The sequence below is a fragment of the Protobothrops mucrosquamatus genome, unplaced genomic scaffold, assembly GCF_001527695.2.
Source record: "Protobothrops mucrosquamatus isolate PMUCROS unplaced genomic scaffold, P.Mucros_1.0 scaffold706, whole genome shotgun sequence".
In the NCBI taxonomy this organism is placed as follows: Eukaryota; Metazoa; Chordata; class Lepidosauria; order Squamata; family Viperidae; genus Protobothrops; species Protobothrops mucrosquamatus.
This window is the reverse complement of record NW_015386987.1, coordinates 436,100-463,827: the sequence shown is the minus strand read 5'-3', so window position 1 is coordinate 463,827 and position 27,728 is coordinate 436,100. Positions and strand designations below refer to the sequence as shown.

General features: G+C 35.4%; 3 protein-coding genes across 3 annotated transcripts in view; 1 reads left to right on the top strand and 2 right to left on the bottom strand.

Annotated features, from left to right (window-relative positions):
• On the top strand, positions 1-14,942 carry CHPT1 (choline phosphotransferase 1). The gene is made up of 9 exons (XM_015818233.1): positions 1-255; positions 1,722-1,869; positions 3,299-3,440; positions 4,441-4,525; positions 6,841-6,972; positions 8,540-8,698; positions 9,488-9,613; positions 11,826-11,936; positions 14,731-14,942. The coding sequence occupies exons 1-9, from the start codon at positions 25-27 to the stop codon at positions 14,773-14,775; spliced, it is 1,179 nt and encodes a 392-aa protein (XP_015673719.1). The 5' UTR covers positions 1-24; the 3' UTR covers positions 14,776-14,942.
• SYCP3 (synaptonemal complex protein 3) lies at positions 12,774-22,514 on the bottom strand. Its single transcript, XM_015818234.1, has 8 exons — positions 22,251-22,514; positions 20,794-20,872; positions 18,681-18,715; positions 17,555-17,672; positions 16,593-16,692; positions 15,535-15,633; positions 14,947-15,051; positions 12,774-14,810 (listed from the first exon to the last, which is right to left on the bottom strand). The coding sequence occupies exons 1-8, from the start codon at positions 22,381-22,383 to the stop codon at positions 14,757-14,759; spliced, it is 723 nt and encodes a 240-aa protein (XP_015673720.1). The 5' UTR covers positions 22,384-22,514; the 3' UTR covers positions 12,774-14,756.
• A 2,929-nt stretch (positions 22,515-25,443) lies between these two features.
• GNPTAB (N-acetylglucosamine-1-phosphate transferase subunits alpha and beta) overlaps positions 25,444-27,728 on the bottom strand; it is a 46,639-nt gene continuing 44,354 nt past the window's right edge. Inside the window, exon 20 of the mRNA XM_015818238.2 lies at positions 25,444-27,616. Coding sequence (XP_015673724.1) covers positions 27,539-27,616 — 78 coding nt within the window. The 3' untranslated portion in view covers positions 25,444-27,538. The remainder of the gene's footprint in view (positions 27,617-27,728) is intronic.

Here is a 27,728-nt window from a genome sequence, read left to right as displayed (position 1 = left end):
AGCTCGGGCCAGTGGGAAGGCGCCATGGCGCTGCTGGAGCCGCTAAGCGCAGCGCAGCTGAAGCGCCTGGAACAGCACAGCTACAACGCGTCCGGGCGCTCGCTGCTGGAGCCGCCGCTGCAGCGTTACTGGGTTTGGCTGGTGGAGCGCACGCCGCTCTGGCTGGCCCCCAACACCATCACGCTCGTCGGCCTGGCCTTCACCATCGTCCCTTCGCTGATTCTCATGTACTACTGCCCTAGCGCCACCGAAGAGGTACGGTAGTCCACGCCGGGGAGACGCGCCTCCGCCGCCGCCCTTGTGGATGCGCGCTTCCCCTGGTTTCGCTTTTGCGCTCTTCCGCTATGGGGCATTGCGGAAGGCGGAGGGGTCAGGTTGCCGGGAAAGAGAAAAGGCTGGGCCGCCCTGGAGTTCAAATTCCAGGGGTTCACCCTGTCTAGCCTATTCAGCAGATACTCAGACTGCTCGAGCGCAGTGTTAAGATCTTAGCGTACTTAGGATATACTTGTTAACTCGTCTCGTGTGAACTGCCCGGTAAGCTTTCACGGAGTCTTGCAGAGCTCTGGCGTGCACAGCTTTCCGTAAGAGAAGCTCCCCCTCCGCTCAGGGGAAGAAGGGTCTTATTGTTAGCCAATCCTGCAGCCTTGTGGTTAGAAACATGATGGGCTGTGGAGTCCAGTGTGTGCAGATTGTGCTGAGAAAGATCTGTGTTGGCTGTCATAATTTTTTTTTAAAAAGAAAATATTTGAGTCACCTTGGAATTTGGGGGAAACGAAGTAGCTCAACAACAGGGTTTGTGTAGGTGTGCATTTATTTAATTTTTAGACTTACATCATGCCTTTCCTGTGCTAAGGCATTTAGGATTGGCACTTTGGATTAGATTGGTGATCCTTGACCAGAGTCACAGTATGTACATGTTTTGAGCTATTTGAGTAGAAGCTAGGAAAGGGCTGATTTTAGACATTTGCCTCTCTGAAAGAGAAATGTTCTTCATTTATAAAACAAATTTGTATTTGCATAATACACACAAAGATACAATTTTCTTTTTGTGGAGTTTCACTGCTGATGACTGCATAGATATATTAACTTCTCAACAACAATAAAGAAGTGGCAGCCTCCGCCTCCTTTTAAAAGTTCCCAGTCAACTTTCCTTGCTTCTGGGAGTTTCTGATAGTCTGTATCTGAGGACTGCCAGGTTTGACCATGCATGATTTTTCAAGATTGACTAGATTATAGTCCATGATGCATATTATTATCAGCCCAATTTGCTGCAGAATGAAGGCCTCTTCACTGAAGATGATTTATTTTATGAACTCAGTTTCCATAACCTGCCCATCTCATCCAAGTGACTCTTTATGGTTTGTAATGTACCATGCTAGTCAACTTTGGATTGGTAAATAGATATTATTCCACTTTTCTGTCTTGGCTCAGAAACAATGATGCCCAAAGGCATCCAGCTGGTTCCTGTTCCTAAGGGAGGACTAGAACAGGATCTCTTTGCTCATGTTTTTTAGTAAGATAGAGAAACTGTAGACTAGGTTATTAGCCGTAGACTTAATGAGTGCCTTATCATTCGCTGGTTTTGTAACCTACTTTAAGATACAATGTGCTGAAGACAAAGTAGTGATTAAGGGGAATGTCATAACAGATGATCAAGGCCACTCTGTCATACTTATTAGATGAGAATGGCAGAACAGCTTGTCTCTGTATATTTGTTTCAGGCTCCTCCTTGGGTGTTCCTCTTTTGTGCATTAGGAATCTTTATTTACCAGTCTCTGGATGCGATCGATGGAAAGCAAGCCAGAAGAACAAATAGTAGTTCTCCTTTGGGAGAATTGTTTGACCATGGCTGTGATTCTATTTCAACAGGTAACTTTTTAATTGGTTTAGGCTTGCATCATGTACTGATAGAGTTGGAAGACTAACCCATGCAGTCCCCTCCTCTAGTCAAAATATAGGGTTGCTTGTCTCTGTGAATTCAATCCATGCCTTTCTAGACAACTTGCCATAGTTCAACAGACCCCACTCTCAAGTTCATCCTACAATCCTTCGGATGGAAATGAAGCCACCTTAACACTAGGCCTGCAAATTGCTTCCAGTTTGAAGGGGAAATGTGCTTTGATGCATGTGGGCATGTAATAACTTTTTGCAATTCTTTAAATCATAAGTGACTTTTTCCTACATCTAATGGCAACTCCAGAGGGCTGTCGTGTGTCCAGGGGGGGGGAGTCATTTTTGAGTTTCTACTTGCTATCTGAGTACCCTTGCATACTCCATATCCAGAGGGCTGAAACAAGTGTCACCATGCAGAGCAGCCCAGGAAAGAAGTCCTTCCATCCTGTAGAACAAACATTCTTTCTGGGCAACCAAAGCAATTTCTGTCGAACATTTTCATCTAAAACCAGGCTGAAATTTGTCTTTCAAGAGGTAAAGCTTTCCCTTGTCCAGTCGTGTCTGGCTCTTGGGTGGGGTGCTCATCTCTGTTTCTTAGTCAAGCATTGTCCAAAGACACTTCCGTGGTTATGTGGCCAGCATGTCTGGGTGCACAGAACACTGTTACCTTCCCACTGAAGTGGTACCTATTTATCCACTTGCATTTGGATGCTTTTGAACTGCTAGGTTGGTGGGAGCTGGGACAAGTAACAGGAGCTCACCCCATCATGCAGCACTCAGGTCTTGAACTTGGCTGTCAGCTTTCCAGTTAAGAAGCTCAGCATCTTTAACTGCTGAGCCATCACACCCTTTGGTCTTTTAAATATTTAATTAATAGAATTGATCACAGGTAGGATATTTTAAAAATATCCCAGTAGGAAGAGCAATTTGAGAATGGAATCACTTATCCAAGAAGCCAGACGGTCATCTGTTTGGCATACTTTAAACTGGATTTCTACACAAAGTTGGAAGTTGGATTCAAGAGCCAAAATATTATCTTCTGGTTCTATAAACCAGCTCTACATTTATGAAGTAAAATGAGTAGAAGCGAGGTGGTAATTTTTTAGATTAAATGAAGATCATATTAGCAACAATTCCTGAAATGCAGAGTATTATTTTTTATGGGCGCTCAGCTCATCAATATTTTTTTAAATACATGGTGTCTTTCATAAAGCAGGGGTAAGAAAACACATAGGTTTTCTAAGATGGGTGGAATCTACTAGTTAGTGTGGGGATTCTTTTTCCCACTTAGTATAGCTTCCATTTTACTTACCAATGAAAAGTAAGTACTGCTTATGCCCAAAGTCTTAATTTATCGATATTCTCCAAAACAGCTATGAAACCTAACTTAATTTGCCTTTTTCAGTATTCGTTACTATTGCAGCCTGCATTGCAGTTCGCTTGGGAACAAATCCAGACTGGCTCTTTTTCTGTCCCTTTACTGCCATATTCCTGTTTTACTGTGCTCACTGGCAAACCTATGTCTCCGGCATGCTCAGATTCACCAAGTAAGTGAATGCCTGGATAACTGAATTTGCAACTTGTCTTAAGAAAAAATTATTGTCACCCTCAACTGTGACACCAGGTTTTTTTTCCCCCTGAATCCTAGTAGGAAATATGTTATTTGTGAATTCCATGCTGAGTTAATAGTACATCAAATGAGATGATAATACTTCACAAAGTAGTTTGAAAGCTAGGGAGGTTAGGTGGGAAGGATCAAAAACTTTGCAGGAAAGGTTATGAGATACTAAAGATGAATCAGAAACCTTAAACATCTGCTATTGCTTTCAGCTGCCAAGGTTGGAATGAAAAGGGGATGAAAAGAGCCCTGGGTAGCACAGCTGTTAGAATACAGCATTGCAGGATAACTCTGCCTGGAGTTCAATCCTGACAAACTCAAGGTTGACTCAGCTTTCCATCCTTCCGAGGTCTGAAAGTGAAGAGCCAGATTGCAGGAGGCAATATGCTGACATTATAAACCACTCAGAGAGTGCTGTAAAGCACTATGGAGCAGTATATAAGTCTAAGTACTATTGCTATTGCTATTTTTTTAAATGGCTATCAGAGAGCAGTTCTCTGTCTGAAGATATTGTCTGTTTTAAGGAGCTCTCTGGCTTGGATTTAATCCCGGTTTAGGTAGAAGACCATGAAAAGAGACAATAGTTTTAGTATTTGGTCAGCAAATATGTGAAGTTTGGTTCACATACCCCAAGTTATGATTTCTTAATTGCATCAGGATTAGTTGGATTTGTATCTTACTTTGTGCAGGAAGAGATAGTGATGCTTTATTTATATTCCAGCCATTATTTCTGCCAATTTATACATTGAATTAGGAAAATATAATTACAAGAAATAAAATAAATTATTAAGCTACTTTCATTATTGTAGTTCCCTGATGTTTACATTTATTTTAGAAAAATGTTTGATTAACCTTTGGTATGTGAGTCCCCATTCATTAAAAAAAAATCACTGGTATGAGTTAATTTCTTTTTTCTTTTTTTGTTCCAGAATTGATGTGACTGAATCTGAAATAGCTATAATGATGATGCTTTTGTTATCCTCATTTGGTGGAACAAGAATATGGGACACAAAGGTAAGTCAATATACCTACAGATTTAAATATATTTTCATATCTCTGAAACATATTGATACTAAGTGATTCTAATTCTTTACATTTTGTTGAACGTTGATTTTTCCTACTTTTAAATGTTTATTGTGAGATGCCTTTTTGCATGTGGTCCAAATATAATGTCACTTCTGCATTTCTAATGCGTTTTCCAGTGCATGAGTTTAAAACTACATAAAGGAAAAAGACTCCACATGCTATAATTAAAGTTTGTATTAAATCATTGCAATTATTTAAACATATGTTCCATAATACTTCCAGTTCTGTGCTCTTTATTATGTACGTGTTACCAGCTGACCATTGTTGTTACTAAAACATTCATGTAGCATTCAAAGGTGTGCTGAATTTATTGCTATAAGTCAACAGGATGCATCTCTCTTTTATTTTCTGAAAATTTCAGAGCAGATTATGCTCCTTCTGCTTTCAGAGCTGGACCAGTTTTGCCAATATGGTAGGATTTAGATCAGACATGTCAAACTCGCGACATCGCGCAATGTATCAGGGTGGTTTTGCCATTGCCGGCAATGGGATGGGCGCAGCTTCTGGATGACGCATCTGGCCCGCGGGCTGCCAGTTTGACACCCCTGATTTAGATTTACAGAAAGTAATAAGAGAACTACTATTCAAATGAGGCATGAGGTAGCTAGGATGACCTCTTGAAAATTTTGACAATTACGTCCACTAGATGTTATTTGGATAACCTAACATGGATAAATGTTGGATAAATCTGATCTTTTTACTGGTGATATCTTAGCCTCCCTGGACTTTTCAGCTTTTTAGAAATTCAGCAGACTGAGTTAAAAAAAATATTAACTGCATTGTAAGGCAATAACGAAACCACTGCATAAGTATTTATATAGTTACAATATACACTTTCAACATTTTACATTTATGAACATTTAAGCAATTCATAAGCATCACTTGGCTGACTTTATTCTTGAAACTGATTTAATGTTCTGGCATGCTTGAATTATTGAATACCTGCATGAAACCAATTCAGTGTTCAAATGTTATTACTGAAACTTTTCCAGTTTTCTTGTGGAAATGATTTTTTTTCCTCCCTGAAGCTAAAAGTAGACAGCTAAACTACTCAATTTAAATCATCGTCACTGTGCAAGTTATTTTATTGGAGTAATGGATTATTTAAGATACAGTAATCTCGGAAATAGCACCTTAGGCAACTTTGTATTCTGAAATGTAACCTACTTGGTTACAGGATTCATTTATTTTGCTTTTCTTTTTAACCTTGTGCTGCCTCTTGGAAGTTTCCTTCATACTACAGTTGAATAAAAAAGGTAAATATTTGTGCTCAGTTTTATTAGCTAGAATATATGGATAATACAGTCTTGTGGTCTGATCTAAGCAAAATGGCCAGATGGTATTTGCATTTCCTGTGATGTTCACAGCTGTATAGATCAGTGAACCTGAAGGAACTATCCATTTTCTGGAAATGCAGTTGATGGTATATAGGTAGACCACATTCAGCAACCATTCAGACTTACAATGAACTTACAATTCCATTGAACAAGGAGACTTAAGAGCAGTCCTTGTAGTTGCAGCCGTCATAGCATCTCTGCAATCACACGACTGCAATTGGGGCACGGTTGTTGAAGCGTCACATGGTCATCATTTCTAACCTTCAGTGCCAGCTTCTGACAAGCAGAGTCAAAGAAGAAACGAGCAGGAGGTTACAAAAGGGGATTACATGACATTGTGTCCTAATGACTGCAAGGGATTTGCTTAACAACAGTAACTGGAAACTATTCAAATTGTCATTGTAAGTCGGAACAGTTGTGTAACATTGCACTTTATGTAGCAACAGAGCTGCTGCTCTCAATTACTGTTGTTAAGCAAAGACTACTTGTATACTAGTACAGGGGTAGGCAACCTTGGCTCTTTTATGACTCGTGGACTTCAACTCCCAGAATTCCTGAGTCAGCATAGCTATGCTGACTCAGGAATTCTGGGAGTTGAAGTCCACAAGTCATAAAAGAGCCAAGGTTGCCTACCCCTGTACTAGGCTATACAATCAGGTCCAGTTACTGTACTTAAGAATGTTGTTTTCTTGATTCCAAATTCTATGTCATATATAATTGTAAGAGAATTTAAAGAATAGTGCCTGTGTGTCCAGTCTTTCAATTATAATCTGGGATTGCTAACAGAATTTTTGGATATGAGTGGCATTTGCTTGTAAGTGAAGAAAAATGGATAATTCAGATAAATTGCTGTTTCAGTAGTTGCGGAAAGTTTTAAGCCTTTGAAATGATCATTTTCTTTACAAGATCCCTCTGCTAGAACTAGAGCTGAAGAAATTACCTATTGCTGCCTTATTGTGTGGGACGGTATTATCAAGTTATAGTTATTTCCGAGTAATCTTTGGAGGAGGTGTGGGGAAGAATGGCTCTACAATAGCAGTAAGTATTTGTAAGATGTTAATTTTGGGTTAATGCAAATTTTAATTAATGTTAATGCTAATGCAAATTGAGTGTTATTTTGTGTACTCTGTTTTAGAAAGCCTTAAATCCAACATGCACTGTGAAATGTACTAATAAAATTATGCTATAGCTTGAATTGCTCTACAGCTTCATATTACAAAGGAGAAGTGGAAAGGATATAATACAGCAGCCATGAAATTTCTAGATCAGATTATTAATTTAGTTCTTAAGTATCTGTGGAATTTTTGCTCACTCTTGCTAAAAGTTCTCAAAGCAAAGCCAATCAAGCAACTTATCAAGCAGTTTGATAAGCCTTTCTACCTGGTGCAAAAGCCAAAATCTTCTTTAAAGGATTTGCTGAACTATTGGGACACACTAGCTTTTACTCTTCCTGACAGTATTAAACATTCTGAAACTACCACTTTTTCAGCAATTTATTCAAAGTGGCAATGAACAAAGAGGACCTACAGTCATCCTCAGAGTTCTGGCTGTCACGCTGTCCCCACAATCATGTGATTACAATTTGAGTGCTTGGTTAGCTGGATCACAATTACACAATTGCAACCAGCCACAGTCACATGTTCTCCATTTGTAGTCTTCCCTGCCAGGTTCCCACAAACAAATCAGTGGGGAAGCTTGCAGAAAGTTGTAAATTGCACCTATAGGTCATTTCCGCCATTTTACTCACTGATATGTATGGGCACTATAGATCATGAGTGAGGCTGTGAGGGCCACTCTGTAACAACCCCCACCTGCCTATTCTGTGTAGCAGCCCCCAAAGACCTGGCCATGATCCGTAACACTTACCTGTGGCCCTCGCCAGCCCCATTTGCCTGCCTGCATCCCCCACCAGCCTGTCTGTACTCAGAAGCACCTGTCTTCAGCCTCTGCTGGCCTGCTTGCATTGAGATGTGTCCATCTGTAGCACTCATCCACCCACCTGCAGCTCTCACCTGCCAAGCTGCTTGCCTAGGGGTCATTTGAGGTTTTCTCTTAATGACCCACAATCTCTGGGTTTATATGGCAAACAAGATGCAGTCACGTGATGGCTTGATTTAGGAATGCATTGCTTAGCGATGGAAATCCTGGTCCCAATTGCCATCATAACCTCGTCCCCTACATTGCTTAGGAATTAAACTGCTCTAGAAGATTCTATGGCTTGCTCTAAAAGCATTTGGAAGCTTCAGATGGTGACCAATCTCATCTCCCAGTTTGCAAAGATTATCCATTGAATTCTGGGTGAATTCAGAATTCTGGTTTAATATTTAAAGATCTAAATTGTTTGACATGTGGATAGAATAAGGCAGATTTCTTCCATGTGTTTCTTCCTATATGCATTTGATTTGATTTGATTCAAATTCAGTAGATTGTATTGTTTTGCATAGTTTCTAAGGGCTATTATATTTTGGGTGTTGCTAATTATATTGTAATTTATCTGTTATATTTTAACATCTAATTATGTTTACTATTACTATTTGAGCTACAGAGAGAACTAACAGAACATACCTTATTAAAAAGAATACATAAATGCCTTTATGTATTTCAGGGAACAAGTGTTTTATCTCCAGGCCTTCACATTGGTCTAATTATTACTTTGGCAATAATGATCTACAAAAAATCCCCAACTCGACTGTTTGAAAATAATCCCTGTCTGTATGCCTTAACTTTTGGATTTGTGTCTGCAAAAATTACACAAAAATTGGTGGTAAAACATTTTTGATATTTGCTGTACATATAATATGTTTAGCTGATGTAACCCAAGTATTTTAACATATTAAAGAATGCTACAAATCAGGATTAATGTGATATTAATAAAAATGTCAAACTAATACTTTCTTTGATGCATTTTCACCAAGAAAACAGGCCCTTTGAGTTCAGTCAAATTTATTTCCAAATTACTGTGATTAGGATTGTAGCTAATGTGGGCAAATTGAATATATGTTTCTTAAAAACTACTTAGAGGTCTAGAATATGATGATAGTATATAAATTCAATTTTAAAAGTAGACACTTACTGCAAATTATGGTTTATTAATACAAACAAACAAAACAATGAATGATTTCATGGTACTATTTTGCCAAAGCAAATATTTGCAAACAATATAGTTTCAGATCTTATTATTAAGGCCACATTTACTGGACATCAAGATGATCTAGAATGTATGTATTTACTCCATGTAAATCCAGTTTTAATAAACATTGAATATATTTTGTATATTACAGTTTCTATTCTACATCAAAATTATTAAAGTTTGTATCTGTGATTAAGTACCACTACTAGCAGACAAAATCTGTTCAATATTTTTGTAGTTTTTATTTTATTAAAAAGTGAATTCTTACTATTCTTACTGAGCATACATTCTAGATCAATTTGAATGGTTTTTGATTTTATAGCATTCTAATATCTCCCAAGAGTTGATAGTATATTTGCATTGCAAAAGGTTAAATACAATCTAAAGTCTTAATTTAGTAGATAACTTAATTTCTATTTATAGGTAGCACACATGACAAAAAGTGAGATCTTACTTCAAGACACTGCCTTCATTGGGCCAGGCCTCTTATTTCTAAACCAGTACTTCAATTGTTTTATTGATGAATATATTGTTTTATGGGTTGCACTGGTAAGTAAATTTCCATTGAATTTGCATGTATTGTATTTTTAATGTAATGTTGTATATGATTACACATAATGTTTGGTAATTTGAATTTTGAGTGGATTATCTAATTTAGAAATCAAGAATTGAAAGAAGTTATTTTAAAAACTGAAACATACCAAAGCGGTCCGAGATGAATGATACAATTTTGTAAGAATTTTAGAAATGTCTTTAACAAAGAAGGTACAAAGACATATAGTAGCTTTATTTGTAACAAGGCAGCTTGATGAGGAAAAGGCAAAGATGGCTGCGCTCCTCAAATAATGGATAGTGATTCTTCCAGCGAGACAATAAAGGAAAAGAAAATGTGGAATTAATCTACCTTGAAAACGCAAATCCCTTATGTCTTAAAATAGCCTCCTCAAAGTATATAGTCTTATAAAGAAAATATAATGTCGTCATTCCTTATCTGTCCAACTTATGTTAGAGTTTATCCAAAGTAATCTAGATTTAGATAAAATGAGGTCCTAAAGAAGAACTAATGTTATTGGATCATACTGAAACATTAAATAAAATAAAAGATTTAAAAATCTTTAAATGTCTTTAAAAGATATCAAAATGGCACCATAGTAGTAAGCTAAAAGAATCACATTATTACTGAAAATGATTATAAGTTGACAGCGTAGTTTTGAAAGGATGGATGATAGATGTTGATTGTGTGAGATCACTGGGATAGGAAACCCAATATCTTTATCATATCCCTAGAAACTCTATGCAATGTAGCATAATTATCCAAACATGTGTAGGAAATACTAATCAGGAGATAGCTTAAATAAGAATACAATTGACATGCATCCTTTCCTGTTGCTCCCCTGAAAAACTCGCATACATTGCAGCTTTATTGAAATACAGCAAATATTTCCCCTCAACTACTGTAAAAGAGTAGAGTGAAATCTTTTTTTCTATAAGTCATTTCTATAACTCATAGGGGATGGAGTTTCTATCTGAGGAGAAATCTGGCACCAGCAAAAAGATGCTTTGAAAAAGAAGCTAAGTTAATTTGACCAGGAACTAGTTATTTTCCTTGAACATGTACTGGTGAGAGAAATTAACATGTATCAGGGACTAGTGAATAAAGACTTTTCAATTTTTGAAGTTAATGAAATTATCCAGTTGTTATTTGAGGACATTTCTGCAGAAACTCCATCATACCATTAGATGATATGAAAAAAAATCATGAAAGTGAATTATTTTCCATAATTTCTAAATGAGTCTCATATTTTTGTCATATAGTCTGTTTATTATCATTTTACATTTATACTGATCAACCTGCTTTTCAGCCATAGCCAGGGCTTTTTTTTTCTCATAGAACGCCCAGAACGGAGTTCCAGCACCTTTTTTGAATGGAACCTTGTAGGGTAGGGCAAGGCGGATTGTATGACGTGTGTGAGTTCCGGCACCTTTTTTTTTTTCCCAGAAAAAAAGCACTGGCCATAGCCCACATTCCCTTTGTCTCCTGTCTAAATCCAGCTTGAACCTGCTTAACTTAAGAACTTGTTTGCTTATTGCAGCCAAGAAAGGTCCTAGCAGGCTTTCTTGTCATCTTTGTCTGTTCACCGCCCTGAGTCCCGTAAGGGAGATAGGGCGGTATATAAATTTAAATAATAAATAAATAAATAAATTAATTAATCTTTGGGAATACCCTTAAGCTCAGCTTTCCGGACTCCTGTGGAAAAAAAAAAGTGAGGGAAAAGAGAGAGAATAGAATGCCGTGAATTTGTGTATGTTTAGGCAGGAACATAACTGAAGAGAGAAAAAAGACTGCACCACGTGATGATTTAGATTTACTGTTAACAGCTATCACTAATGGATTGAAACATATCATATTTGCATGTATTAACACCAACTTAGAAGAGGAGGCAACCATCATTCATTACTCTGTAATTTACTGGATGCAGAATTGGAATTTTCTCTTTCTGGGGGATGGAAGGGTGAGAAAATTAAACTTTATAGTTTATACGAAGACATATTTTCTATAATTGTACAGAACAGTAAAATATTAAAAGTACTGCAATTCTCACTTGATTGGTAACTTTATTTTTTTTTTATTTGGCTTTATAAGAATTTAAATTATCTGCTAGAGCCAGTAGTAGGAGAAAAGTAAGAATAATTCTGCTTGTATGCAGTAGGTGCTGTAATATTAACTTGTAAGCTTTTTTTTCCCCTTCTTCATCTTTAGTTCATCTCGTTGTTTGATTTGCTGAGATACTTTACTGGACTATGCCTACAGATTGCTGCTCACCTTCACATACAAGTCTTCAAGATCTCACCTCCTCAAGCTCTTGAACAGGTTCACAATCATAATGAGTGACTTATAATTAAATGTGAAGAAAAGAAGAAGTAGGGGGAAATCTTGAATTATGGAAAATATTGTTTTAAAAGAAATATAAACCTGAAGGCTTTTTAAGCAAACCAAATATATGAAGGAGTTCATAAAATTTCAAATTATACTAAGACATGTAGTTATTTTGAATCACAGAAGCTTTTGTTAAAAGATAACTAATCCCTGTGTAAATACTTTGTTTGTATACACATATGGTTAAAAGTCTAAAGCAGTCTAATCACTAGCACGGACTATTCCATGAACAAATTTGACTTTTTAAGGAGAATAACTTTACGATTAGTATATAGGTAGAAAAATAGCATTATACATTCTGTACTGTCTTGAGCTTTCAAATTAGCTAAAAATTTAACCAATGTAGATAAAGAAATCAGTGATTAAAAGGCTATGGTATTCTTTTCAGGTCATACAAAATATAGTTTGCATTTTTGACTTTCAGTTGAAGTTTGTGGTAGACAGAAACATTTAAACATTTTCCGCCTCTGGCCTCTGGCACACTTTTTCTTGTAAGCTGTAGTCCTCAGCTTACAATGACAATTGGGACCTGAATTCCCATCATTATATAATGCAGTCATAAAGCACAACATCAAGGGATTGTCACTTAGCAACAGCAATTCCAGCAGTCCCAGCTGGCTTTACTAAATTGCATTGGCTGCAATTTTTGACCAGTTTCCCTATTGACTTTACTTGTGGGAAGCTGGCAGAGAACATCAGAAATCATGATCTTGTGATCACAGAGATGCTGCAATGGATAGAAGTATAAGGAGTCATCTTAAGTACCATTCGTTCAGTGCCACTGCAACTTTGAATAGATTGTTGAATGGTCATAACCCAAGGACTACCTGTATTTGCTTTTCATCATATAAAAATATGGGATTGGATGCCCTATTTTGCCATTGCAAATTGTAACTTCCCAGACAGCAGTTTATAAAAAAGAAAATTTGGGGCTGGTGTGGGGAGGGAAAGTACTTCAAAGTTTTGGATATAAGAGAATGAAATCAATCCCTTTTTTCAAATGTGAAGCCATTCTATTTTTGAACATAAACTAATCTGGTCCACTACATTTAAAGCAACAAAAAGTCTATTTTCATTTACAAAAATGTGTTGCAAATGCATGCATTTTTTTGGTATAATATAGACATTAACATTTTAGAATATATTTTGCAGAGCAAGCAATGTATTCTTCCTTTTGAATGTTTATGTCTCTAGAAAAACTTATAACCATAATTCTTTTCCTTATATTGTTAGATGAGTTTGTTTTGTTATGTAACACTGAGGCATTAAGTTTGTTAATTTATGAATTTATCTTTCAAAAACTATTCCTAGGTTATGGAAAGCAAATATGATGTAGGAGCCACGACTGAACACATTTAATAGACATTATGTTTGATTTCAAAAAATGTGTCTCATCTTAACTTTGACACTATAATAAAAGCAGTTGTAGGTGCAATCAGGATAGTTTGATTCTTTTTAAAATATTGCTCTCTGGTTATTATTTTTTGCTGGTTTCTATTGTACACTTCCATAAGGGAATCAATCCCAAGTGGCCACTGCTTATGTGTTAAGTAAAAAAATTCCAGTCTGCACCACTAATTATTATAACATCTCTCTAGAAATTAGAAAACCCAATAGAATTATAAGAATAATCTATCACCTTGAATTTTAAATCAGGTGTAAAAAAAGCCTCATAAGCTGATCTATATCAAAATCATATTTACAGATTCAGTTGAAAAATTGCCCTTATGCAACCATGGTGAATTCTATATAGAAAATTGTTAATTAATGGAGTGGCATTATGGTAATTAATAAGTGCCAAACCTTGATATTTAAATATAATAAAATATTTCAAGCAAATTTTGGTGAAAAAATAGAAGAAATATATTTAATATTTTTAAAAAAAGAAATCAGATTTGAAACAATTATAAATTGCTTTAACTAAGTATTCCATAACTGTATAAATATACTGCATCTGTAATGTTTGAATGTGTGTTAGAAGTATGAAAATGTAAATTATCTTTAAAATTTTTGTTTCATAAACTCAATGAATCAATCTTCTGATATTTCAATTGATGGTAAGAAACATTTCAGTTGGAAATTAGTGCTTTCTTACTCTTTATTCAATAATCACTGCAATGGTACTTTAAGGGTTTTTAATTTAATTACATAAATTTGTATTTTCGAAACAAGTTTGATGTATCAATTTATTAACTCCTAATTTTCCCTTCAAATAGTACATTATACCACGTATTAATACATTTAAATTAATACAGTACTAAATCCGGAAAACATATTGTAATATTTTACCATATGATAGTAAGGAATTTGTAAACAGTATTGTTCAATTCTCATGTTAAAGCACTTTATTTTAATGTGTATAATGCTTTCCCCCCCCCTCGCTTTTAGGACTTTTTCATTTTGACTTGAATTTCTAATTCAGCTAATGGACTTTTGTAACTACTGTGCCTAACTAGGAATAAGTCTACACTATAATATTTTGAAGTTTACAAATACTGTCATAACCCAGGCATTTACATTTGTAATTTGAAAATGAAGAGAAAACGTTATGATAAAAGAATCATAATATTGTGAAAATGAAAAAACAGATATTGTTTTTAATTACTTGTTGATTTCTCTTGTAACAATGAGGTATTCAGACACATATAATTTTTAACATGGAATGTGAAACAGTCTCTTTTTTTCTCCTCACAATAGCTAATGTGTATATATGTATCATGTTATTTAGGTACACGTTGTTTCCCCACTGAACCATCAGAATAACATGGACTGAAGAGATTTGCGAACAGTTGCCATCTCTTGTTGTTGCTGTTATGAGAAAGAAAGAAAAATATGTTGATCAAATGCAACATTTTGTATCACAGTACTCTTAGCTTGTGAATTATAAACAATATCTTTTCTATTTAAGTCATTGAAATTTTCATAAATCAGTATAAATACTTACTGTGTCCATCATGATTTTCTTTTGTAACATGGACATTTCTTTGCGAAGTTCACTCTGTGCCCCTGCTAAAAGACTTTCATGAGTCTTTTCCATGTCTTCCATACTCTACAATTAGAATTTGCCTTCATGAAAACTGGACAATAATTCACATCAAGAACAGTCTTTCATTTGTAAAGTTAAAATGTAGACTAAATCCTTGAAATGTTTAGTATTCTGAGGAACATAATCTCATACATAGGGGAAATGTTAAGTTACCAAGATAAAATTCATTTGGAGGAAATTTACTAATCTTGGCACTACAAGTTCTGAAGTGATTTGGGAAGAAAGCTTGAAAGATAATAGAAAAATCACTACATGCATCATTTATGTATGAAGAAAGCTTGAAAGTGGAACATAGTTGAGATGTTACATATTACATAAGAAATTTGTCCAGTAATGAAAATCAGATGTTGGATTATAGTATCAACTCCAGTATGTTATACTGGCATTGTTAAGACTGATCTCAAAATTACATGATGGAACAAAAATTAGTAGAAATGTGAACTTGATAAAACTATGTCCAGAACTACCATTTTATTTAAAAATGACCTTTATAAACTGCTCATACAACTGCTTAATTGTTTTCAGCCTCTGATTTTGAACTATTCTTGCTTGCTGGAAAGCTTTCTGTTGTTGTCGAAATACATTCTGAAGGGGAGAAAAGTATAATGGTTAATAAGTTGATATAATTCAATTACAGAAATTTTCCTTGTTGACAAAAGACATATCAGGAATAGACTTATTCCAAGTTTTATGGTGCTGCATATTTTCAGTTTCAAAACTGTTTGTGTACACCTGAATTCAACTTGAATCCTTGATGTTCCAAGTTTATTTTGGGAAAGAGATTGTTTACAAAACAATTTGGGATAGCTGGTTTGAGACTCAGTTCTGGCAGAAAGGAAAGTTAAAGGTTTCTTACCTACCTACTAACTGGGCTTAAATCTCACCTGTTTTAAGCAAACCTTATAAACTGCTTGACTTTGTTAATTTTGATGAAGTGCTTGACTTTGCTAATTTTACTTGAATTTCCTGCACTCTGGTTGAATAAATATCTTCACAAAGTTAGGAATGCACACAATTTTATGCCACTGAATATTTCATCTTTTATCTTTGATTATTGCTTGATAATTTCTCCTATACAAGTCATCTTCAACTTACAACCACATTTAGGACCAGTATTACCATTGCTAAGCAAGGTGATTGTTAAGTGAGTTGCACTGATTTTATGACCTTTTTGTCACAGTTAAGTGAATCACTGCAGTTGTTAAGTGAATCGCAGTCATTAAGTGAATCAGGTGCCCCCCATTGACTTTGCTAGTTGAAAGCCAACTGGGAAGGTTAAAAATGACAATCACATGACCCTGGGATGTTGTGAATGTCATAAATACATGCTGGTTGCCAAGTGCCTGAATTTTGATTGCATGACTGTGGGGAGGTTGTGATAGTTGTAAGTGTGAGGACTGGTTATAAGTCACTTTCAGTGCAGTTGTAACTTTGTTCACTAAACGAATGCTTGTAAGTCGAGGGATACCTGTATCATAGGAAGAAAAAGGAGAAGTTGGCATGAAATAACAATCTGATGGTTAGTATAATAGAAGAAAACAAACCGCTAGCTTTTCTTCCTGTTCCTCTGCTTTCTGTATATCGGCATCCCATTGTTGAAATACATGCAGGAACTGCTGAGAATACTCATGGTTAACCTTTTGCCTACAATATATATTTATCATTACAAAGAGTGCAATATGTAATATCTTGTAGAATAAATCCACAGGAGTGTGGAATAAATGGTGACTTTAACAAACTAAATTGGCATACTTGTGGGAACTCCTGGAAGATTGCAGACTTTAATGCTTTAAGTATCAACATTGTGGCATTTTTTAATGTTGTAAAATACAAACAGAAATGAAAATCAATGATTTTTTTAAAAAATGTTTAAAAATGTTTTTATTTTTAAATCCCCGGGTTAATATAATCCAGATTCATTCACATTATGTGTAATCCAGATACTAAAAAAAGCAGCTAGGATATTTCTCCAGGGGCTAAAAATTTGTTTTTCAGTAAGCAAAATGCTGAACAAAATTTAGTCACAATTTACAGATAGTCTTTGACTTATGACCAGTTGCTTAAAAGTCATGATGGACTCCAAAAATGGGACTTATGACCCAAAGTTCTCATATCCAGCTGCCATGTGGTCATGTGACCATATTTTGAGCACTTGGGAACCAGCCCACATTTATGGGGGTTTGCAGTGTCCTACGGTCAAGTGACCACACTTTGTTTTTGCAGGAAGCTGGTGTTTACTGGCAAAAGCTTACCCTATAGCAAAAAAATAAGTTCATTTAAAAACCATGCTCACTTAGTGATCACAGGGTTTGCTTTGTGTGTTCATTTAATGATTGCTGCAAAAAAAGTGTGTAAAATCAGATCCAATCACATGAAGACTGGCTTTATAATGGTCATGACTTAGGACCGAAATTGCAAGCTCAATTACAGTTGTAAGTCAAGGACTATTTGTAAAGAATTAAATAATGATTTTCCTGTGAAATGTATGATTCTTGAAGTAACTGACCTTTGTTCCTGTTGTGTTTTCCAAACAAATTCTATTTTCTGGTTGCTTGTTTTAAGGGAAGCTTTTGTATACATTTCTAATCTTTTCCTTTTAGCCAGAAGAGCTTTGTTAATGTCTGCTACAGTAAGAGAATTGTACAGTGTGTTTTTAGCAAGTAGATTTAACACTTTGTAATAAATCCAAACATTACTATAGCAACTTTTCAGACTACTTTTGAGTATTATATACATTGTACACCTACCTGTAATATTTTCAATAAGCCAGTATGCTGATAAATATTGAATCATTAACATTATCAAATGGATAAATTCTACTACAATACCAAACTGTACTGGTAAACATAATGTGCCCTAATGTATGATGATCAACAGAAAAAGCAGTAAAACGGGATTTCCTTACAGTTCCACTTAATCCTTGAAAGTTTTTCAGTAAGGCCATTTCAAAAGTTTAACTTCACTTGAGAACCAAACTGGAAATGCATTAATTAACAATTTAAGAATATGCTATAAACCTGATAAAGTTTAAATCAAGGGTCCCCAACCCCCAGTCCGTGGACCGGTACGGGCCACAGCATGCCAGCAACTGGTCCATACAAACAAGCAAAGCTCCATCTGTGGGGTGCAGGTAACACACAAAATCACATACTTTCTGGTCCATGGAAAAACCTTTCTCCACGGAACCGGTTGGGAACCTCTGGTTTAAATGATTGTGAGTAAATTATATAATAAACTACATATAAACAAGAAGCAATTTCCTAGGTTCTTGGGAAGAACTTGATGCACATGAAGACCAACACCTTGCTATAGACCATCATACCAGCAGGTACACAGAAATGAAAACAAAATATAGACTTTAAATTGAATGAAATTTATATATTAATTCAATGTTAGCTGACAATTTTGAATACATTAAGTATTCAAAAAGTATTTTACCTACTATTGATGTTGCACTTCAAATATTAATATATACTGAAGGATCTTATGAATTGATTTACCTGGTTTATATTATTCCTACCTACCCCTCAACTCTTATTGGAGAAATTACAAAAGTAGGAAACCTAAAATACAGTAAAGAATGTAGAATAGTGTTACTACATTCAGCTCTAGTGACATAAATTATGACATACCTCCAAATCGTTCCAGCATATTCTGCACTTCTCCACTATAAAATAGATTAATTTTAAGAGTAATTTTTGTACATTATAAGAAATTATATTTCTCATATTATTTTGTAGCAACAAAATAGAGATTTAACATAGCATAACAATTATATAGTTAATATGTACCCATATACTGAATATTTGAAATATTATACTTTCCTAAAACATTATCACAATCAATACTGTGAAGGGCACCTATCAATATTAAAAATATGGTAAAACAGAGAAAAATATAGAGATATATTATTAAATGAAATAATTGAAGGTATTACCTGTGAAGAAATAACTAACAGTATTATCATTAAACTGTGGTTACTGAATTCCTGAGTTCAATGAATATTCAGCTAATTCTGGACCAAGCAATCAGATATTTGTAGCCTACATATAATATTATAATCAAACCATTGTTAAGTATGTGACTGGCCCTTCTGTATTTAGCATGTGCGTACTTTATTGCAGCCACCTTATGTCTAACTGGATGAGAATTATAGCATCAAAGTGAGGATATTCAATGATGGTATTTTATTTATAGCTATTGCTGGTATGCTCATCTTTATTTTTCTTCTCATAAAAGTAATTGTGGAAGATTAAAAAAAACTGAATCAAATTTTGTAGAGATGATGAGGCAAAGCTTTATTTAATAAGTTCAATAGTTCTTATTTGGCTTACTATTAGTTCATTTACTTTACTATACAAAAAACAAATGGATCCTTGTCAAACCAAATTTGGATTTCAGGTTGCAGTTCTATAATTTCTTTTTTTAAAAGCAACTCTCACTTAATTCAGATAGATGTATTTCCTATTTTTACTATGAAAATAATATCTGCATTATAGAGCAATTTTAACATTTTAAATTAAGTTATACAGATAGTTCTTGTGTTACAAAGGCAATCAGGGTTGGAATTTCCATTAAGTGACAGTCATAAAACATGATGTCACATGACCACTTAGAAAAGGCAATTGCTGCCACCCCCACTGGCGTTGTTAGGCAAGGATCATGGGTCATTAAGCAATAAGTTCCTTGCCATTACCTGCTGGCTTTCAACAACCATAAGGGAAGCTGGTAAAAAGTTGCAAGTCTTGTTGGCTTGCAAGCATGCTGGGAGATAGATAAGTGGCTGATGCCAGGTGGGGGAAGGCGTGCAAGTGGCCAGGGAGGCACAGCATAAGTGCAGCAAGGGTCCAGGAGGATGGGCAGGTGGGCTAGTAAGGCAGGAGGACAGCGGGATGAGATTTATCTGACCAACTTGTGACCTTCCTTGTTGGCTTCCTGTTTGTGTGAAGCAAACAGGGAGGATCACAAATTGCAATCACATAACTGCCAAAGCATGGAAGCAATATAAGTGCAAGTCAGTTGTCAAGCATCCAAATCACAATCATGTGACTGCAGGGGTGCTGGGATGGCTAGAACTTTGAGAGCCAGTCATAATCACAACTTGTTCAGCATCATTGTAACTTTGAATGGTCACTGAATAAGTGGTCGTTAACCAAGCACTATCTATATTTTGGTATAAATTGCTAAAATATCTAATATATCTAATATGGAGTTCAGCATACCTAGTCTGAAAAACTCAGGAAAATTTGTTGGTTGCAAAGAGTAGGTGTTTTTTGAATGTTTTGTTATCTAATGGCCATCCAGTTTTGCAAATATGGTAGTCCTATTCTATTAGCATGTGGATTTATAAATTCTGCTCTGTGTGATGGTTATAAATCAATTTCCCAATTCAATTCTTAGTTTAAAGAGAGACTGGATGCTTGAAATTTCTCACACTTGTATTTTTTGATCCAATCCAGTAATTTAATAAATTCTTGTTTCTATGTAAAATAAAGACAAACTTTATTTAAAACATGCACACACATTTTTGCAATGCCATCTTACACTGACCTGACAATCTTTCTGTGCAATATTGTATCTGAGTTGATATACAGAAAATTACTCGTAAGTTGGTGCCAAACTTGCGAAAAATTTTATACATATGCACTTCTGACTACTATAACTCTAGCTGCTGTAATTATAAATGTATAATTACATTTAATATAATAGCTGTGCATCAAAAAAATGAGCGAGAAAGCAATTTACCCAACATCATCCTCAACTCCTGCATGAGGAGTTACTGAAGGTCTTTTCTTCCCATGTTTATCAATCACTGAAGCTTCATCTTTACAGAAAAGCAAAATATAAATTTAATTAGCTGCATCATCAGGAAAAGATAAAAGAAAACAGGTCAGTCCTTAGTGTTCCTCAAGCTGTGTGAACCACCCCAAACACCGAGTGTGTCTTGCAGTGTCCACTCATATGCATGAGGCCAATGAAGCTGTGACATGGTAATTACATTCACTAATCCAATCATACTTTCGATACTCAAATTTAAAACATTACACATTTTCATAAATTAAACCCTTATAGTTCTATGCTGAGCCTGATATATCAAATTATTGTGAATTACTTATTTATTTATATCCTATATGGAATATTTTTTATAAATAACTCAAGATGGCAAACACATACAATAAATTGTCCTTCCTCCTCCTATTTTCCTCACAATAACCCTGTGAGGCGAGTTGGACCGAGTGTGTGTGACTGGTCCAAAACCACCCAGCCAGCTTTCATTATCTTCTGTGTACATTTTTCTGTGAGGACAACCAATAAAATAGCAAAATGAAATATATTTCAGAACAAAATATGGAAGAGTGAACAATAATTGTATTGTTCCATTTATATCTGCAATATTTATTCAGCCTAACAGCAGCTCTCCAAAAATCCCAGCAGAATTTCTTCCTGTAATATTTTATTATTCCGAAGACTGCATTTAAAAAATTTATACATACAAAAAAAGGTTGTACTATCAAGTCACACAAAGATTTTAGGGTTAACATGCAAAATTGTTTCATTAAATATTAAAATATTACTTAATTTCTAATTAATTTTTAAAACATGTTTTAATGCTTTTAGAGAATCAGCTATACTTTTTTCAGCACTATACTGAAGTGACATACTCATGATAAAAAATTATGCAAAAATCTTAGCTGAAATAAATTACAAAGCATATCAGTTTGTAAAGACTGTGTCCAAAAGTTTTGAGTTTTGTGTCCACAGTAATCATCTGTGGACTAGAGTTTAAGTCACAATAAAACTTTTTGTTTAAATTGCCGTGAATTTTTGTTGTTTTTAGTGCAACAAACTGACAGCTACAACTTGGAAAACTGTACTGTATATAAACTTCAGAGCTCTTAAGTGTTTTGAATTAGTGCATGAAAAAAGTTCAGATGCCTCTAAAACACTAAAAGTATAACAGAATTCTGCTATTTCCACTCTCATAAGCACAATATGAATATATTTCTTTAAATAAATGTCTATCAGGCTGTTTTGGTTCACTTCTACATAATTATTGATAATTGTTTACTTTGTTTACTCAACTTTCCACCTCTCAAAACCTGTCTGTAGATAAATTTCATATGACAGATAACTTTGAGTTCTAAACAATAGGTATCTGGTGTAATAGTGGATTTTTTTATTGATTAAGTTGACTACTGCACCTTCTCTAATGTCCTCGTCAGAACCACTCAAATGTTTTTTTGGGTCATCTTCAAAGTTATAGACATGTACAACTGAATCTTCTTGTGCTAATTTGGTTGTTTTCCCTGTGGATTTTCTTCCTGATGGTGCCATGTTTTTCTAAATGCAGTAAAATTTACATAAATATACATCATCAACATTCAAATGTCACATTTGTTTAATTAAATCTGAATACAGAGTAGTTGCATCTTGCATCTTTTTGTAAAGCTAATTGGAATTCAGTAATGTTATGTCCCTTATGCGCAGAATTTCTTATACTATACAAAGACATTTTTCACAGATGAAATTAGTGTGAGCTTATGAGAAAATACTCGTCTAATTTTTTACTGTCACTATACATAAAACAACTATTTCATCATCCAAGTTCAACTGAATATACCAATCTCATAAATTAACAACCTAATTTGTTTTAAGCAAACTGCAAAACAGACTAAAATACAATTTTATTATTATTCCAACGTTATAGAATTGTTGGCTTATTAAAGTTGTTTGTGGATCAGTTGCAGTTCTCAGTTATCTGGTATCTTCATGTTTCAATATTTAAATACTGTAATTGGAAAGTACAGTATGCTAGAAAAGTCCCTGTTTGTAGTGAGGAGGCTTTAAAAAAAACCATCACCAGAAACTTCCCTTTATGCTTTTAAGCATCAGCTAAAGTAGCAGTTGAGATATATATATACCAGTAGGACACTGTATTACCAAGATTATAGTCCTGCATTTTATTACTCTGGGACTGGTTGTTGCCAACTTGTATTATAAAAACTATATACTGTACATGAAACACAGACTGAAAAATGCTTCTTAAAAGAGGCACAGTAATGTCTTTTTGGTATCAAAGCTGTCTTTGGGATAGGATTTTATTTGTATTATTAGACTGTTAACATTCTCTATACGTTTGCTGGCCTGTGAGTTACCGACGCTAACAATTTTGGATTGGAATATGCAGACGCGCTGAAAGTCTACATATAAATAAAAGTTTAATAAATGAGATGAAAGCCTTTTCTGAGTATCCTATTTCCTTAATCGGCCCATCTTTTCCTTCGCCCTTCTTGGAAGTCTCTCCCCGATGCGCCCCTGAAGGAAAAAGGATGGCGCAAAACGCTCCCTCTGCTCGCTCTTCAAAGCAGCCGCTGCCTCTTATTTCCCGCCCAAATCACCTCAGAGCCGAACTGGCGGCCCCGCTTTCTGCCTGAGCTCATCTCCCCTATGCGGACGGCAGAGCAGGCTAGCAGCTACCGATCTCTCGCCCAGCCACACATGCAACCAGGTTATCCCTCTCGCTATTTTCTTCCCGCCCCAAGCCCCGCGTTCTCCTCCCCACACACACACACACACAGAGACGAGTTCACGAGAAAACACGCCACCCGCACCCAGTTCTGCTCTCCTGAATCCTCCCCGCCCTTTCTTCAAAGGCTCGGTCTGCGCTTGCGTCAGAGAACACTGTGACTCTCGTGGGAGCGTTCCAGGCTGGGCCGTCGACCGCGCGAATTTGGAGCGTCGGGATGCTTTCTTTCCTTTCTTCACGACCATTGAAGAGTGGGAAGAAAGGAAGGCCACCTACACCCGCTAGAACAGTGTTTCTCAACCTTGACCATTTTAAGGCATGTGGACTTCAACTCCCAGAATTCCACAGCCAGCAATGCTGGCTGTGGAATTATGGGAGTTGAAGTCCACATGCCTTAAAATGGTCAAGGTTGAGAAACACTGCGCTAGAAGATTGCGAGATAGGGGACCATATATAAATCGAAATAAACAACACACAGGCACATCTAATACCCAAGATTGTGAGATGGGCATTTCTATCAAAGCACACAATCCAAATATAGCTTTTTGAACCTACTGCATCTCTACCTGGTGCTGTTTGAACCTAACCTGGATGCTTTTTCACCTAAACGTCTGAACTAGTTCACAAAGCCGCTTTTCAATTCCACTCCGCAATCAGTTCCGGAGATTTCTCCCCCCCCCCCCCGGGGCGTGTGTTTCAGTTTAGAAATCTTACTGGAGGCTTAATACTTTTCCCCGCATGCCTTCCCATATTTAGATAGTCATCCAGCACCAGTGTTTGGGTGAAAGCACTCCAGGCCAAGCTCTGAAGACTGGGAATGGCTCAGCACTTTGAGAAACAGTGGCCTAATTTAAAGAAAAAATAAGGCAGAAGAGATAAGAACAGTTTTACCAGTGCAAGGATTTTATTACTAGAAAGCAAGTAGAGACCACTTATTTTTTTTCTATTTCCCTGTTGAACAGAACTACAGCTATAGAATTTTAAGCTGCCCAGAGTCATTCAGATGAATGTGGAAACTGAATGAATCAGTGTGTGTATGTGTGTACAAACATATATACATAAAGTAGGGTTGCCAGGTGTCCACTATTTGAGTGGACAGTCCACTTTTTTCACATTATGTTCACTACTTTTTTAACAAAATAGTGGACATTTTTTTATTCAAAAGCTTTATGATGAAATGGTACGTAATCTAAAGCTGTACAGTCTACTTTTTTTACTACTTAACCCCCCCCCCCCGCTTGTCCGCTATTTTTTGGAAGCAGACCTGGCAACCCTAACATAAAGTGGGTAACCCTCTTAACTTTTCTGCATTTTGATGAGAGATCATAAGGCTACCAGATCGAGGTGCAGCAAACCAGATGACTATTCCATGCTGTCATCTAGCAGTTGTCGATTTTTTCGTTCAGATTTGATAGCCCTAAGAGAAGACTTCTGTCATTTTGTACTGAAAGTCAAAAGGCCTTCCCAGTCAAACCTGATGAGCATACACATGTACATAACAAGATTGGATGGCTATCACAGCTTAAAAGCATGGGGGGGGGAACCAAAACAACTATATATTATTGGTGAAATGAATATTGTAAAAATGCATTTTCCTGGCTGCATTCTTGTACATTTTTCATGGCCCCCAACAGTGCTTTTTGCATTTTCCCTTGAAAGTAATCTTAATCTTCAAAAAATATAGCCAGCAGCTGTAACACAAATCTGTTGTATTTACTTTGGCTCCCGGTACACAGTGAACGTGAGAGATAGGTCTCTATGACAATTGTATCCCTTGGTCAGTTCTGATTTCAACTTGGACTCAAAATAAATGGCAGTAATCACAGTTTGTTTACCAAATTTGGAAAATATTTAATGCAAGGATGCAGAAGAGGATATTAATACAGCTAAGAAAGCCTTATTCCTCATTTTTTTCAATCATTAATTCCATAAATCATTTCACTTTTTTCTTCTTTTAGCAAAAAGTCTACAGAAGGTTTCCAGTCTTCCAAAAAAAAGTACTAATTGTTTTTCCCTGATCAAACATTTTCAAATGTTAGTCTTCATCATTTGATCACTGAAATAACTCATGTATCTAGTAGTGCTTTTTAGTGTTAATTTTTATTAAAAGTTTTTACATAGCTAAAAGACATATAGCAGTGGATAAAGAAAAGGAGAAAAAGGTAAAAGTGCAGAACAGAATACCGTTAAAAGAAAAAAGCCCCATAGTTACAGAAGCTACTTCTATCCTTTACAGCACTTAGAAACAAACTCATTATCCCCCCGCCCTTTTTAGCATTACAACAATCTCTTCTGTCCTTTATTCAATTTTTTGTCATGGTAAAATGCTTTTATTTTTTAAAAAAGTTAAAAGAAGCTATTTTACAGAAGCTGAAAGAAATTTATTGGATTTAAAATTAATCACGTTTTTCTAGATAAAGAATAAGGTGCCTTTTATTTGGAAATATTTAAAGTTTTCAGAAAATTAAATCTTTGATCATTCTTTGACACATCTTCCAGAAAACATTTTAAATCAGTGACACTATCTATTAAAAGAAAACATATATCTTACAGCATATATACAATGAAAATCTTTTATCTTCATTATAAAATGATTGATGTAATTTTAACTTTAGTAAAGTTATTCATGACTGAGAACAATTCATTCAAAGTATCTTTTTTAAATTACCCTTTTCTCTGTTCCTGATTTTGGAAAATTAGTGATAAAGCGGATTACAGAACAAATCTCAGTTTTCTAAAAACATGATATGAGAAATTAAGTCAGTTTCATGCTAATACACTTACAAAACAATACAATGTATGACAAAATGTAGCAACCCATTTTTACTGCTAAAATATATGTTTGTATAAATAATAGTTACATCTAAGCCTCTTTACTTGATTGTAACATTTAAATGTTAATTCGGCATTCAGTTATTAATGTGACTAAAATTCAATTATGTGGATTGAGCAGCAATTTACATTATGATTAATGAAGGCATTACTTTGGCACCACAGATTTGAATAGTGTTTATGTACCATTTTTTTGTACCTAATTACAGAAAACATAGCAACAAAACTGACATTTTGAATTTTTCAGAAAATAACCTTATTGCTGAACCCATTACATATAAATACAATAAGTGGTATGTAAATTGGAAGTAGGGAAGCTAAAGTAGCAATTTTGCCCCTTTGTGTTAAAGCAAAGTGCAAGATTCACAGATAAACGGTAGGGACTCTAAACCTGATTGGGAGTTCCAGTTGTGCCACAATGCTGCCAGAGAATTCTATCAATTTAAAGATTATTCGCATATTCATAAAAACATCTGGAAACTGATTCTCTTTTAGACTTTATATCACATTCTTCCTTCTCTTCTACAGTAATCTACAGATAAGGAACCTGAAATTAGTTACATAAACCATCCTATTGATCTAACTGGCTGCAGGAAAGAATACCATGACATACTTGTGATAACGATTTCAATGTATGCTAGCCCATATCCCACTCTTTGTATTAGTGGGATGCAGAATTACAGCCCAAATTTGTATATTTTCTGATTCAGAGAGCAGAATAAACAAATTAAAGAAGTAACCAAATGCTTACTACTTCATTAAATGGCTTACGACAGAAGCTTAGAACACATCTAATAAAAACATAACTTTCCAGTATTATATTTCATTGGCAATGGATGCTGCAATAAATGCAGCTATTTTTCAGTAACCCTTTTTATGAAAAGGATAAAGCATTCAGAAGATCACTTGTGAGTCAAACATTTGAAATCTGGCAACGCAATGCTTCCTACCTCACAAACATATTTTCCCTCTCTAAATTCAGTAGCATGGATCACACATAGAAATAGAACAATAATGGATGGGGCCATTTCTGCATATGCCCCAGAAATAACTATCAATACACTTCTGAAACTAAAGACTTTACATGCTTATCACATGTTGAGGTAGTCTGATTTACAAATAAGTATTATTTTACACTTTCATTCGTTCATAACAAACTTCTTTCTGAATCCTCCTCCTTGGAAAAAGTTTTCGTTTAAGAGCTATTAGCTGAAAAATAAAAGAACAAGTTATTTTTTTTTAACATTGATGCACATGGTCATGTCGCTATATTCTATACTCTGGAAACATCATCCAACATCTGTATTTCCAACATCTGTAT

What these genes read in the sequence shown, in the direction of transcription:
- SYCP3 (XM_015818234.1), bottom strand. Translation starts at nt 22,383, where the DNA reads ATGGCACCATCAGGAAGAAAATCCACAGGGAAAACAACCAAATTAGCA. An exon ending in GGAGTTGAGGATGATGTTGG is followed by an intron (nt 18,716 to 20,793) that starts GTAAATTGCTTT and finishes TCTATTTTATAG; the next exon opens with TGGAGAAGTGCAGAATATGC. An exon ending in TATGCTGGAACGATTTGGAG is followed by an intron (nt 17,673 to 18,680) that starts GTATGTCATAAT and finishes CTCTTACTGTAG; the next exon opens with CAGACATTAACAAAGCTCTT.
- CHPT1 (XM_015818233.1), top strand. Translation starts at nt 25, where the DNA reads ATGGCGCTGCTGGAGCCGCTAAGCGCAGCGCAGCTGAAGCGCCTGGAA. An exon ending in CAAGAATATGGGACACAAAG is followed by an intron (nt 4,526 to 6,840) that starts GTAAGTCAATAT and finishes TTTCTTTACAAG; the next exon opens with ATCCCTCTGCTAGAACTAGA. An exon ending in AGAATGGCTCTACAATAGCA is followed by an intron (nt 6,973 to 8,539) that starts GTAAGTATTTGT and finishes TATGTATTTCAG; the next exon opens with GGAACAAGTGTTTTATCTCC.